A 14984-nucleotide genomic window follows, 5' to 3' on the forward strand; every position below is an offset into this window, starting at 1 on the left:
CCCGGGGGTTGCCAGAGACAGTGGGGGTACCCCGCAGTTCCCTGCGCCATGAACGGCAGGGGACCCCACAGCTCCTGACCTCCACAAGCTGAAGTTTGCTGGAAGTCACAGAGTTTGCTGGAAGTCACAGATTCCGACTTCTGCAACCTCCATGACTAACTCGTAGCCTTAGCAATGCTGATGAATCTCAAAACATTTGGATAAGCAGTAAAAATTCAGATTATCTATTAATAATAGTGTGAGATGATTAGTAGTATTCTCATTTAACCGATGAGAAAACGAAAGCACAGTCAGAAGTGATTTAGTCAAGATCACATAGAAAAAATATCCTGCACCATAGAGTCCTGGAGGCACTAGCCATAATGCAGAGCTGTGCACATAATCCACATTCAGAATTGAGTAACATTTTAAGGGCCATATTCACAAATGGTATATAGGTTCCTAAAGAAACAGGTTCCCAACACTATTAACAAAAGTGCTTAAGTGAGTTAGGCATTCTAAGTCAAGGGGAGTTAGGTGCCTAGCTGACTTAAGTGCTTTTGTAAATCCCACACTAGGCACCTATCTGTATTAGGCACTTAAATACCTTTGTGTAAATCTGATCCCGAGTCTACTATTGAAACTTTATTTCCCCCCCCCCATCCCGGTTATAATGGATAGGTATGGAAAGCATTTCCTGTAAAGTTGTACTATAATAGTGCTAATCCATAGTCAAATGTATATTAATTATCAAATATTTTTCAGAATTACTTAGGTTTGTATTGTACCACCAACGGTATCCTGGCCAAAAACATTTTAGTGTGTGTGTGGTGTGTAAGGCAAAGTTGCTTGCTCACAGTTCTACTTTGTTCTCTCCTGCCTTTTTTGAGAACAGAGCAAACAAAATACAGTGACAGGAAAGGATGTTTCACAAAACATGTACAAGAAAATGTGGCTGCCTGTTTCATAAATTACTGTTACCCTGCGCACCAGCAGTCTGCTATGAAGTCTTATTGATGAAATAAAAATGGTCTCTGGAGATAGAATATCTTGCATCTCACACCCTCGTCAAGTATAAAGATATCTCCTTAAATAAATTTCACAATTAAAAAAGTATCTATCAACTCAAGTATTTATTTTTTTATATGAAAACAAGATCAAACATCTGCTACCTAAGTCAAACAATATCCAATCGACTTTTAAAGTATGTTTTTTGTTATGCTGACAGATGTGTGGCTTCATGACACAGATGTCAATTTAAGTTACCAGTGCCGTTAATGCTTTGGAAAGAGATGGTCCCAAAAGAAATCACATTTTTACAGTTTTGTCAAAGGAGTATTCCACACACACACACACACAACCAATGCTATTCAGCTATGTGGTTAACAATGCCAAAACATGTTCTCTCAAGATATCACAAAAAATAATATTCTAGTCTTTTATGGTTACTAAATTCAACTGAATTGACAGAAGATGATAAAAGCTTCACTGTCAGGAAATAAACCTCTACCCTGATATAACGCTGTCCTCGGGAGCCAAAAAAATCTTACTGCGTTATAGGTGAAACCGCGTTATATCGAACTTGCTTTGATCCGCCGGCGCACGCAGTCCTGCCCCCCTGGAGCGCTGCTTTACCGCTTTATGTCCGAATTCGTGTTATATTGGGTCGCGTTATATCGGGGTAGAGGTGTATGTCCATTTAAAATATCAGATTTTTTTTTCACTTTTTAATTGATCTGGCTGTAATATTAAAAGGTTTTTTGTGAATATTCAGATTTTTCAATTAATTTGCTTCAGCCGAATTAACTTTTTTTAAAATTTACTTTCCACAAGCATTCAAGAGGTCCAAAATGTTCATAGAAAGTGAAATTTGAAGGGAATTTCAGGATTTATTGCAGAAGTTCTGTGATTTAGTCAGGGAGCACAAACAATGCCATGTGACTTCCCTAAGTAAGGCGGATCAAATTTAGAATGTTAAGTTCCATCCATATTTGTAAAATATATTAATGTATACATTTGAATAATGAATATATTTTGACGACTTAAGATCTCCTTGCTGATAATCCATGGCCAGAAAGAGACTAAACTTGCTTAAATTGTTTCCTACAAATTATTTGCACATCTGTGTTTTCTATGTTTTGGGAGGAATGCTGGTGTTTAGCGTGAAGGCTGATTGCATTGGTCAGAACAGGCATGCACTAATGGGACTTCTGCAGTTGTCCTGTAACTGCTGATCATTTATTTCTTGAGCACGGGATAAAGGCACAGTCCTGTGAGGTGCTGAGCATTTTCAGCTCCCATCAATTTCAGAGGACCATTAGGGCCTTAAGCACCTCACTGGGGCTTGGTCCAAAACCCAATGGACAGACTCATGTTTTTTTGATGTGAAGGGTTATTCCTTAGGGATTAATCTGAGTCTAGGAAACTCTCTTTTTACTTCTGACATGATGGTACCAAATCTAAAACTCAGGAGCTGAAAGGTCCTCTTCAGGACCAAAATCTGCAGTCTGTACCCAGGCAAACTCCCACTGACTTCAATGGGAGTTTGCTAGTGAGGAATGCTAGTAAGGAAGGGATAGCTCAGTGGTTTGAGCATTGACCTGCTAAACCCCGGGGTTGTGAGTTCAATCCTTGAGGGTGCTATTTAGGGAACTGGGGTAAAAATCTGTCTGGGGATTGGTCCTGCTTTGAGCAGGGGATTGGACTAGATGATCTCCTGAGGTCCCTTACAACCCTGATAGTGTGTGTGTGAATGCAGGATCATGTTCTACCAGCATGTGTAAATAAGTGCCTACAGTACAGGCTGCCTGAATTGTGTGCTAGACACACAAGGTGGGTGAGATAATATCTTTTATTGGACCAACTTTTGTTGATAAGAGAGACAAGCTTTTGAGCCACACAGAGCTCTTCTTCAGGCAATTTGTGTGCTGTCACTTGGCTTGATGTAAACGGGCACACATTTAATGGCATATTTCTAGATGTGCATTATAACCAGATTTTGAAAGTGAAACTGGGGAACTTGCTATGGGCTGGAGATTGCAGAGAGCAATTTTAGCAAAGGTCAGGGAAGTGGACTCAGAAAGGTAGCTTTGGGAGGGAACGGGGGGCAGGAAGTCTCACTGTCTCTTCTTACAGTTTCTCATATACCTTCTCTCCCTATCATCTCTCTCGTCCCAGAAGCAGACTCTTTCTTGTTCTCCCCAGGTCTGGTTAGAATCCTGTGCTCAGCTGTGGATGAGGGAATGAGGACAAGAATCATGGCTGCTGGCCCAGGCTGGATCAGTATCTGACTGCAGATGATGGTTGTGTGTACTTGTAGCGTCTAGGCTCAGTGAAATTCTGCTGTGTGTGTGACAGGAATGTCTCCAAGTCTCATGCAGGGTATGGTGGTTTTGGGGGTTGGAAAAGGCAGGCAGAGTGGCAAAATGTGAGAGTTCTGTTTGGGGCAAGAGTCCTTAAGGTACTGTCTGTGTCCTGAAGGGCAAAACCAGTAAAATGTTCATGAGTTACTACAGTAATTCTAGTAGTTGTATTCGATTGTGATACATTGTGACCAAAAATCTTTGTTTAAAATGGTTTTTACTATTGTATTTTTATAATGCTAACTAGTGTGCTATGTTTTAATAAGTTCTACAAGTATTTGAAAGATTGTCAAGGAAGGAGGGGAATTTAATATGATCTAAGCAGATGGAGGATGTGGTTTTGCAGAAGAAAATGTTAGCTGGATATCCTAGGAAACTTTCTAACAGTGAGGTTTATAAGATCTTGGGCAAATCTCCCAAGAGAAGTGTTTGAAGCCCCGGAACTTGAGTTCATTAAAACTAGAATGGACAAAGCGCTCTAATACACTTCAGAAAATAATCCTGCATTGCAGAATGATAGTATTAGATGATATATTAGGGGCTTTTCTCTTGTTTTCAGCTTGTCTGATTTTACATTTGTGCTTGTTTCCGCTGTGACAAAGTTCCTCCTCTATCTTGGTGGGTCCTGCGCTTATTGGCGGATTTTCTTGCCTCAGAGATTCACCATGTGGGTTAGGGAACAGTCCAGATACCTTCCCCTCTGGAAGAACCCACAGTCCAGGTCAATTGGGAGGTTTGGGGGAAACCCGGGCCCACCCTCTACTCTGGGTTCCAGCCCAGGGCCCTGTGGACTGCAGCTGTCTATAGTGCCTCCTGTAACAGCTACATGACAGCTACAACTCCCTGGGCTACTTCCCCATGGTCTCCTTCAAACACCGTCCTTATTCTCACCACAGGACCTTCCTCCTGGTGTCTGATAATACTTGTGCTTCTCAGTCCTCCAGCAGCACACCCTCTCAGCTCCTTGCGCCTCTTGCTCCCAGCTCCCTCGCACCACACACTGAAGTGAGCGCCTTTTAAAACCCAGGTGCCCTGATTAGCCTGCCTTAATTGATTCTAGCAGCTTCTTCTTAATTGGCTTCAGATGTCCTAATTAGCCTGCCTGCCTGCCTTAACTGGTTCTAGCAGTTTCCTGATTACTCTAGTGCAGCCCCTGCTCTGGTCACTCAGGGAACCGAAAACTACTCATCCAATGACCAGTATATTTGCCCTCTACCAGACTCCTGTACCCCACTGGTCTGTGTCTGTCACACCGCTTATACAAGTATTGATTAATGTTATTGCAGCGAGAGTTGATATTGACTATTAAAGTAGTTTGGAAGCCGCTAAAAAAGTAAAGGTTACATCAGCTGTTTGTATTTCATGGAATTCTTTAAGTCATGCTTTTCTTAGGTATTGCATTGAAATTCAGTGAACATAGGAGGTGGTAAAAATATGTGGATCAAAGCCTCCTGCTAATCTTTGCAATATATTTCATTTTATCTTTTCAAAGGAACTTGTATAGGGCTACAGTTGTGTTACCTGCTAGAATTTTTCAAATGATACCCATAAGACTAAAGGATTCTTGCTGTTGTACGATAACAGTAAATAACAATAACAGGACCTTTTTCTTTTCTTTTTTTAAAGAGGCATTTGTGTTAGTTACTAAATACACTATTTTATGAAAAACGTAGCTTGGGAATTGTGACACTGCCTCTATAGAGTCAGGGAAAGCAGGTTGCTGATGGTATGACTGAAAGAGGATGTAAGAGATGTACAAGAGGACCCCAAAAGAGAAAAGAAGTAATGAAAAAGCAAAGTAAATAGACAGTGCACAATATGAATTATTTAGATTGTTAAGATAAACCATCAACAAAACCTACCATATGGATTTGTGCTATGTCAGAATTCAGAATTTGGTGATCATAAATTATTCCTACTAGTCCAGTAGTCATGGCTCCTATAGAAATAGCTTCTTTCAAATAGTAAAGCTCAGATACTAGAAAGAGATGCATGCAATACAACATATATTAAATACTTTCCCATAGCTTTAGGGCTTATCTATATAGGGGCATTCAGGACAATTAATCCAAATTAACTGAAGGGGTGAATATAAAATAGATTTGCTAAACTGCAATAAATCCCTGGGTGGACACTCTAATTCAGAATTAGGGCTTGTCTACATGGTCCCACAATGTGGATTAGAGGGATATGAATTGTAGCACACACTAATGTATTGAGCTGTAACTGTCCCATGTAGATCCTGCTAGTGTAAACTAAAAGGAACCTAGTTCATTTTAATGTAACCCTGGTTGAAACGGGACTATATTAACACAAACTAGGTGTCTTTTAGTTTCACTAGCAGGGTCTATATATGGGGCAGTTACAGGGCATCACTTCAGTGCATGCTGTAGCAGCTCACACCCCTGTAATCTGCACTGCAGGGCCATGTAGATAAATCCCCAAAGTGGCCTTAATTCAGTTTAGCTTAATTCACTCCCAAAGAAACCATGTGAAAAGCAGCTTCACTTTGGAAGTGAATTAAACTAAGTCAAATTAAGGCCATTTAAATTCTGAATCAGAGTTTCTATGTATGGTTTTAATGCAGTTAACTAATCCACTTTAAATTCACATAAAAATTAATTCAGATTAATTTTCCTGAATATCCTTGTGTAGACAAGCCCTTAGGTTCTGGAAGAAGGAATGTTTTACAATCTCACTCCTCCTTTGCTCATCAGTAAGATATGAAGGTTGGAGAGAAGTGCTTGTGCCTCCTCCCATTGATTAAATAATTAAGTAGAGTTTGAACCTTTATTTCCAGCTTTTCATCCACATTTTTGTGCTAAGGGAACTTGCATTTCCCATGCAATTGTAGGATGAGTACTTCACTGAAGTAAGCTTATAGGCTTACCATTTCCCCATTCTTGTGCCCAAGTTGTGGAGGGACAATGAGTGGCTGCAGCCACGCCAGCTTAATTTGAACAGCTGTCTTGAATAGCCTTATTCTGCAAATTACTGCTGTGCATAATTTATCCTTTATGACTTGGACAGACAGCTGAATAGATACAGTAGAGCAGCATGTAAATATACTGGGTGAAATCATGACCCCACTGAAATTGATGTGAAAACTCCCATGGATTGTAATGGGACTAGCATTTCATTCACTGTGTTTTTACAGATGTCTGATTAGAGGATAATTTGCTCTTTACTAATTTTCATCCACAAAGGCCCTATGTCATAGAGACCCAGGAGAATGGGTCACAGAGGGCACCAAAGCCCATTTGCTGATCTCTAAACTGGCAAGGGGTTTTGCGCCTTTATTTGGTTGTCACAAAGGAATGTTGCATTATACAATTTCAGAAGTTTATGCAGTTTAAAAGTATTACTATTTTCATACATTGTTGTTAATTAAATTAATCTACAGGCCAAGAAGTGTTGCATAATATTTTACAAATAAAGATTTTGAGAATAATTTAGGTAAACATATTTTTTTAAAATATGAACCAATAATATCTTTGGACAAACAGATAAAAATGGAATGGTTTGAGTGAAAACCAGTAACTTTAATTGTTTTTGTTTTAATAGAATGTACATTCTATAATATGAACAATCAGTTTCAACAATTTTACACTATAGATATAAATTTGTACCTTATAAATAAATACTTTCCTGTTCTGTTTCATTTCATATTTAAATGTAATGCTAATTATTCTCCTTTTGCTTTTCCTAGCTAATTCCAGTCTTCTTGGAGGTGGAGGGGGTAAGTCTTTTGTTTAACATTCTCCTTACTCTCAAAAACACTATGTATGCTCTGAACAAAACCAATATTCAGTAGTGCCGATAACCACAGTCACCACAGATCATCTTGTTTATGTATAATAAGTTCCAAATGTAAAACTACCTGAATGGAAAGAAAACCAGGTGAGCTTTTTATCCTTTACATACAGCCAGGAGGTTGTGACCTTTCCTTTCAGATATGGACCTTGTAACTGTCACCCATGTCATCTCAAGCTTAGGCTGCTGTGCTGTGCTCTGTTTGGGCCACACCTTCGAGCCATTCAAAAACCAAAAACTCTTAAAATTGTGAGTTAATGAGGCACAAGCTTGTGAAGTGCATGACAGAGTTGCTTCTAATATCGTTCAGAAACACAATATTTGTTCCCTTTTAATACATGACATCATTTTGCTAATTATGTATTACTGTAGCCTTAAGAGCTTACAAGAGTTAACAGTTGAAAAAAATTATGCAGGATTAAATTTCAGCATTTCTCTTGCTCTCTCTCTTTTCTGCAGGAGGGGTGGGAGGAAAGGCTCCAAGCTAGAAATTTCACAATATAGTAGCTGTAAGGACAGCTATTAATCTTTCCTGGCTAGAGTTAAAAGGATCGGATGATCACAGCCTACATATGCAATTGGAAAGGAAAGGATTCAGTAAAAAGATTGCTGTTGCTTTTGAGACTCAGAATGATAAAGCTTTGTTTGCACAACCTGAACAGTGTAAGCAACCATCATTCCTGATCCATGAAGAGTGGATTCTCATGTGAAAAAGTGCTTCAAAACTACATTGCGGGGGAGTTAGAAACATGAACAGATTTTTAGTCCAAATACAGATCAGAATGTAAACCTACAATGAAGTGTTCTCTAATAATTTTCCGGACAAGTTAATCTCTTTCTATTTCTTTGTGGCAGTTTGTGATGCACCAAATTTGGTATTATTATTTGTATTACTATAGTGCCTTGTGTCCTGCCCAAGGTAATCCCTCAACAGTGATTGATATACAAAAGGTGAGGTTACTATACCATCTCTTAAGTATTTATTCCCATTTGATAACTTTAAAAGTCAGTGCAAATACTCAAATTTCAGTCAGGTTTTTAGAGAAATGGTTATTGTAGAAAAGTTTTAGTTATTGACTTTCAGCAGTATTTATTCAGCTGGACTGTACTTCAGAAGTTGGTATCCTGTTACTGTGGCACCACAGAATGTAGCTTGTCCTCTTGGCTCAGTCTGACAGACAGGATGACGACCAGTCTCCAACTGGGATTTTTCTCGCTTTTCAGAGCAACCATCTCTGCTTTTCCAATTTGATTTCTGCTTGACTCAAAACCACATTCAGAAAGGTGACCTTTGCTACCACATCTTGATGCCATTTTTGTTTCTTAACCAAGAAGGTGAAAGACACTTGCTCCAAAAAGGCAGACACTGCTCTGGAATCTAAAATAAACTTGAAAGGAAGTGAGGACATTGGTTAGTAAAACTTCAGAAATTCAAAATGGAACCCCTCAGAACCATAAATCAAGGAGTTTTCCTGGTATTGGTGGATCTGAGGACACCCAGCTACAAATCCCCATCACTTACTCTCTCTAAAAGTACCTAGGGCTTGTGCTGAACAGATGGTCTTTCTAATAAGCTCTTTTCCATTCAGCCTGGAATCAGACCCGAGAATGTTGGTAAAGGTCATGTTGTTCACGTAGTGACACTCTCTCAAATGGGTTTGTGAGATTCCTTCTCTAGGTGACTAGTTTATTTGGCCACTCTCAGGACTGGGCCACCCAAATGGTATAGGAGTCACTAGCTTCGTTCAGTTTACTAGCAAACAAACAAGCAGCATCCTGGCTTATGACTTTTCTTTATCCAACCAGAATACATACTGCCTTGGATAAGAGTCTATCAGGGTGGGGAGTAAATGTGGATCCCTGCTGAACACAGGGAATATGGTCTCCAATGGAAAGATGATCCCTCACTCTCACAGATCTTGGGAGACAGACCTGTCCTAGCTTACAGACAACTCCCCAACCTGAAGCAAATACTCACCAGCAACCACACATCACTGAACAAAAATACTGATCCAGGAACCTATCCTTGTAACAAAGCCCAATGCCAACTCTGTCCACATATCTATTAAAGTGACATCATCATAGGACCTAATCACATCAGCCATATCATCAGGGGCTCGTTCACCTGCACATCTACTAATGTGATATATGCCATCATGTGCCAGCAATGCCCCTCTGCCATGTACATTGGCCAAACCGGACAGTCTCTATGCAAAAGAATTAATGGACACAAATCTGACGTCAGGAATCATAACACTCAAAAACCAGTGGGAGAACACTTTAACCTGTCTGTTCATTCAATGACAGACCTGCGGGTGGCAATTTTGCAACAAAAAAGCTTCAAAAACAGACTCCAGCGAGAACCTGCTGAGCTGGGAATTCATATGCAAACTAGATACAATCAACTTAGGCTTGAATACTGACTGGGAATGGCTGAGCCATTACAAACATTGAATCTATCTCCCCTTGTAAGTATTCTCACACTTTTTATCAAACTATCTGTACTGGGCTATCTTGATTATCACTTCAAAAGTTTTTTTTCTCTTACTTAATTGGCGTCTCAGAGTTGGTAAGACAACTCCCACCTTTTCATGCTCTCTATATGTGTATATATATCTCCTCAATATATGTTCCATTCTGTGCATCCGATGAAGTAGGCTGTAGCCCGTGGAAGCTTATGATCAAATAAATTTGTTAGTCTCTAAGGTGCCACAAGTCCTCCTGTTCTTTTTGCGGATACAGACTAACACGGCTGCTACTCTGAAAAATGGAAAGACAGTTTCCTATAAACACCCTTGAGCTGTAGGCAACAAGGTTAGCTGCCTTACTGCTAAGAAGCCTCAAATGGGAAAAAATTATCCTCAAAAGTCCAATCATGACAGTGGTCATGTACCTGAACCATCGGGGTAGCAAAAAAAAAAGAAATTTAAAAAATTAAAAAACTCTCAGCTTGCTCCTGTTTTCGTGGGTACAGGTGGGTCTCCTCTCAGTGAGGTTCTGTTTATTCCAGCTCAACTTCACTGTACAGAGGATGGGTTAGGCTCTCCAAGTTTCTCCTAGCAAAGCTGCAATAATGGGAAAGTCCTCTTTGTAGAGCTGCTTGCAGTGAAATTCAGTTCCAAGTGCTTCCTCTTTCATGTGACATTTTTACAACACCATGAAATGTCTTGTGCCTCAGAAAATGTTACCTGTTCTAAAATCTAGATTTCTTTTCTAAAATCTTTCTAGCATTGAACTCATCATAATTGTAATCAGATTGTGTGAAGAACCCTGATCTCCTCTTCCTAAATTTTCTAATGATCTATTAGAAAGAACTTTTAAAATAATTCTTTGGAGAAGAGTTAATGGACCAAGTTTTTGATAAACATGTTAGCAAGCTTGTCCTTTGGATCAAGTGCCAGTGGCTTTGCATCACTGCCAGCTACTTTTGTGCCATAAGAGACAACCACATTTTAAGTCCGTCGTCTGACCAGATTATCTAAGTATAATTGGGCTTCTTAGAGCCAAACTGATGATTGTTCTTCAATTCCAATTTTAAATCTCCTGTGTATATTTTTATGACTGAATGAAGAGATATGAAAGATGCCAGACAACAATTATTCAAATAACTTTTTTTGTTAAACGAAACATCGAGAAATGAACACTATTTTTCAATGGTAGACTTCTATATTTAACTAAAGATTCTTTTTAAGACTTCTTTCTGCTTGTCAAATACTCTTATGAAGTAATCTTTTCTTTCTTTTAAAATTAAATTCAATTTTTATTAAGAGACAGCGTGATTGACACATTTTATTTCACTTTTCACTTTATTTCAGGTCCAAATTTTTCACCAGGTTTACCACCCAACTGCTTCCATTAACTTGTGCAGAACAATTATTTATGTATTATTATTTGTTTCTAGTGTCACCCACAGCATCACAGTGGATAAATGCAAAAGACAGACCCTAGCCTGAACAACTTATGTTCCAAGGTCAATATTTTCAAAAGGGGGTTAGTGATTTCTGGTGCCTCCGTTTTTTTTATGCCCAAATTATAACTCCTTTCAAATTGCCTGAATTTCAGAGATGGTAAGGGGACTCTAAAAATCAGGCATTGTAAGATGTCTCCTTAGGTTGGACACTCAAAAATGGAGATGCCCAAAATTACTTCGTTTGAAAAATTAGGCCTAAAGTTGTGTGATAAGCATGGGCCTATTACTGCACACCTTTACCACAAGAGTAAAGTCTGCAGGATCCTGGAACCATTTTTTTTTCTGCTTAACAGTCCATCTTTTCTCCTTGGCCTTACCACTTCTCAGTTGTCTCTTTGACGGTATATTCTTTCTAGACTTGCTGGACTTAATGAACCGCACATTGCATGATAATCTTTGGGTTGTCCTTCTTTCTGTTTATCCGTGATATTTTCAGTTCAAGATTATAAACTAATTAGTAAGAAACTAGCTTTTTTCTATAGGTGTTAAATTTGTTCATCAAAGGTGACATTGGTTGTAAGTATATCCCAATGTCCTAACATTATTTATAAAGTATTTTATATGTATATGTAGTGAGGGGAGTCAAATTTAATATGTCCTCTTGGGAATGTAAGGACCACACCACTCCCATGTAAAGACACAACTTATTTCAGCAAAATAGTTATTTTGCCAGTTTATCGTAAATCAGTTCCCCAAATGAAGCTATATTGCAAAACAACTGTTTTGCTGGTATAACAACTAGAGCACTAGAGCTTTTGCCAACATAGTTATGTCCGTCAGGGATTGGGGGAGGGGGAGATATCACACCTTTGATTGACATCTATGCCAGCAACATTTTTAAGTGTAGTCTAGGCCTGCCTCTCCAATTTTTAGCCTACAATTTAAAGGAATATAGTATGTAATCATAAACCATATATTTAACTTCTAAGTGCATTTTGTAACTATATAAATGGGGAGTGAAAAAGAAATCTCACGTTAGCTATTGTTTTTACTAGTAGAGTGAAATAAAGTTCTGTGTTTTGCCAAGAACTAGATCTGATGTACTCATGCATTGTAAACCTTAAATACCCTCTTTTAAGAGACAAAGGGGGATTTATGCCAATCATTGCCCACAAACATTGAACATTACTACTACATATAGGACACTGAGGCCTGGTCTACACTAGAAAATTAGGAAAGTATAACTACGTCGCTCAGGGAAGTGAAGAATCTACAGGTAGTGTCTACACTTAAGTGCTCCAGTGGTATAGCTGTAGTGTTTTAAGTGACAGGCCCTGAAGGACCTTTTCATACTTTGTCAGTCCATACAGGGGCGGCTCCAGGCATCAGCGCACCAAGCACGTGCCTGGGGCGGCAAGCCGCTGGGGGTGGCCTGCCGGTCACCATGAGGGTGGCAGTCAGGCAGTCTTTGGCGGCATGCCTGCGGGAGATCCGCCGGTCCCGCTGCTTCGGCGGCAATTCGGCGGCAGGTACGTCGAAGGCGCGGGACTGGCTGACCTCCGTGCTTGAGGCGGTAAAATACGTAGAGCTGCCCCTGAGTCCATAACATCATTCATTTTCCACACGGGCTGCTCCTTTGAACAAGTATTCACATTAAAGACCCAGCCCTTCTAGATTATTTGATTTAGCCATGATCCCAATGAGATGCCAGTGAAAAGTTTGAGAGTACCAGTATAGCACTGTCAAGCCTCTCTGATTCAAAGAAATAAACAATGGGTTGTTTTTTGGTAGAGTTCATTTACCTCTTCCTTCATCATGTCAAATAATGTTAGTGACATTGGGGTATATAGTAGAATCTCAGAGTTATGAACACCAGAGTTAGGAACTGACCAGTCAGTCACACACCTCATTTAGAACCAGAGGTATGCAATCCAGCAGGAGCAGAGAGAGAGACACACAAAAAGCAAATACAGTACAGAACTGTGTTAAACGTAAACTACTAAAAAAAGAAAGGAAAAGCAGCTGTGACGTTGTGCAGTCTATATAGTTTTATAAAAACATGATAATAAGTGAATATAATGTAACTGGAATATGCTTCATGCAAAAGGTCTTTTGTAAGGTATCATTACAAAGCTTATAATCTACTGAGTGTGATCATCCTATTTGTATAAAAGTACCACTCTTGTATCTAAAACTAGAAATATGAAATATAACTCTGAGGGCCTATTGTAATTATGCAAAGGGTGGGCCATTAATGGTGGTTTGGAATCTTGATGACTCCCATTGTCTGCAGATGGCTGTGTTTACCTGTGAGTCTTCCTGTATACATGTGTGTGCTGGCAAGTGGGTAATGAAGTCTTGCAGTGACATGTGATCGTGTCACCTGAACTGGAATCCATCTTTAACCTGGTGCTTTTCCAGTGGGGGGGGGGGGGGGGAAACCCAGAGGGACAAAGGGTTCCCGCCTTATGCAAAATATATAAAGGGGTGGAACAGAACAAGGAGGAGAGGGAGGAGCCATCATGAAGAATCCCCTAGCTATCACCTGAGCTGGAACAAGAGCTGTACCAGGGGAAAGAATTGTGCCCAGGCCTGGAAGGTGTCCAGTCTGAAAAAAAACTTACTGAAGCATCTCTGAGGGTGAGATTATCTGTATTCAGTTTGATTAGACATAGATTTGCGCATTTTATTTTATTTTGTTTGGTGACTTACTTTGTTCTGTCTGTTACTACTTGGAACCACTTAAATCCTACTTTCTGTATTTAATAAAATCACTTTTCCCCTTATTAATTAACTCAGAGTATGTATTAATACCTGGGGGAACAAACAACTATGCATATCTCTCTGTGTTATAGAGGGCAAACAATTTATGAGTTTACCCTGCATAAACTTTATACAGGGTAAAATGGATTTATTTGGGTTTAGACCCCATTGGGAGTTGGGCATCTGAGTGCTAAAGACAAGCACACTTCTGTGAGCTGTTTTCAGGTAAACTTGAAGCTTTGGGGCAAGTAATTCAGACCCTGGGTCTGTGTTGGAGCACACGGGAGTGTCTGGTTCAGCAAGATAGGGTGCTGGAGTCCTGAGCTGGCAAGAAAAACAGGAATAGAAGTAGTCTTGGTACATTAGGTGGCAGCTCCCAAGGGGGTTTCTGTGATCCAACCTGTCACAGCAGCATTTTCCTTTTGCATAGTAAAGTTTCAAAGTTATATTTAGTCAATGTTCCATTGTGAACTTTTGAAAGAAAAACCATAACATTTTATTCAGAGTTATGAACAACTTCCATTCCTGAGGTGTTCGTAACTCTGAGATTCTACTGCACTTACAACCAGTGAGGTCTTTGAACAAATTTATGTGCCTAATTTTGGCATTCAGCTAGCCTCAACAGCTGTTCGTGGCTTTGTACACTGTCACATCATTTCTTATTGTATGCGGTGGTGGTGTAGCCATGTTGGAGCCAGGATATTAGAGAGAGGTAATATCTGAAAAAGAGCTTTGTGTCAGCTCAAAAGCTTCTCTCTTACCAACAGAAGTTGGTCCAATAAAAGATATATCTGACCCACTTTGTCTAATGTCATCCCTTAGAAATTTAGATAACTATAAAGACATAAAACTTTCCTGGGGAACAATGGTCATCTAGAACTGATAACCTGAGGCAAAAGGACTATTAGTCGTAGTTGCTCATTAACCCCTTGATATGCTCTGTTAGAAGATAGCTGTTGTAATCATTTTTAAGTAAAAAAAATTAAGTGTTGAACTTCATTCTCCCATTGTCATTCTAGTCCGTCCCCCCACCTCTCTTTGAGTAGGATGGATTTGATTAGTACTGAATCTAGAGGTTTCAATATTATGGAAATACATCAGCCAATCAGGTTTTCTATATTTTTACTTTCTATACAGAAGTAATACTAGATCTCCTT

The 14984-nt window shown here is 39.5% G+C and overlaps 1 protein-coding gene across 4 annotated transcripts in view; it reads left to right on the top strand.

Annotated features, from left to right (window-relative positions):
• Positions 1–14984, top strand: part of MACROD2 (mono-ADP ribosylhydrolase 2) — a 1283788-nt gene that overhangs the window by 307088 nt on the left and 961716 nt on the right. For 3 of the 4 annotated variants that reach the window (XM_034764159.1, XM_034764162.1, XM_034764160.1), the window contains exon 4: positions 7051–7080. The exons of the other annotated variant lie outside the window; for it this stretch is intronic. In XM_034764159.1, coding sequence (XP_034620050.1) covers positions 7051–7080 — 30 coding nt within the window. The remainder of the gene's footprint in view (positions 1–7050; positions 7081–14984) is intronic. 4 annotated transcript variants of the gene reach the window in all.

The sequence above is a fragment of the Trachemys scripta genome, chromosome 3 (assembly GCF_013100865.1).
Source record: "Trachemys scripta elegans isolate TJP31775 chromosome 3, CAS_Tse_1.0, whole genome shotgun sequence".
NCBI lineage: Eukaryota > Metazoa > Chordata > Testudines > Emydidae > Trachemys > Trachemys scripta.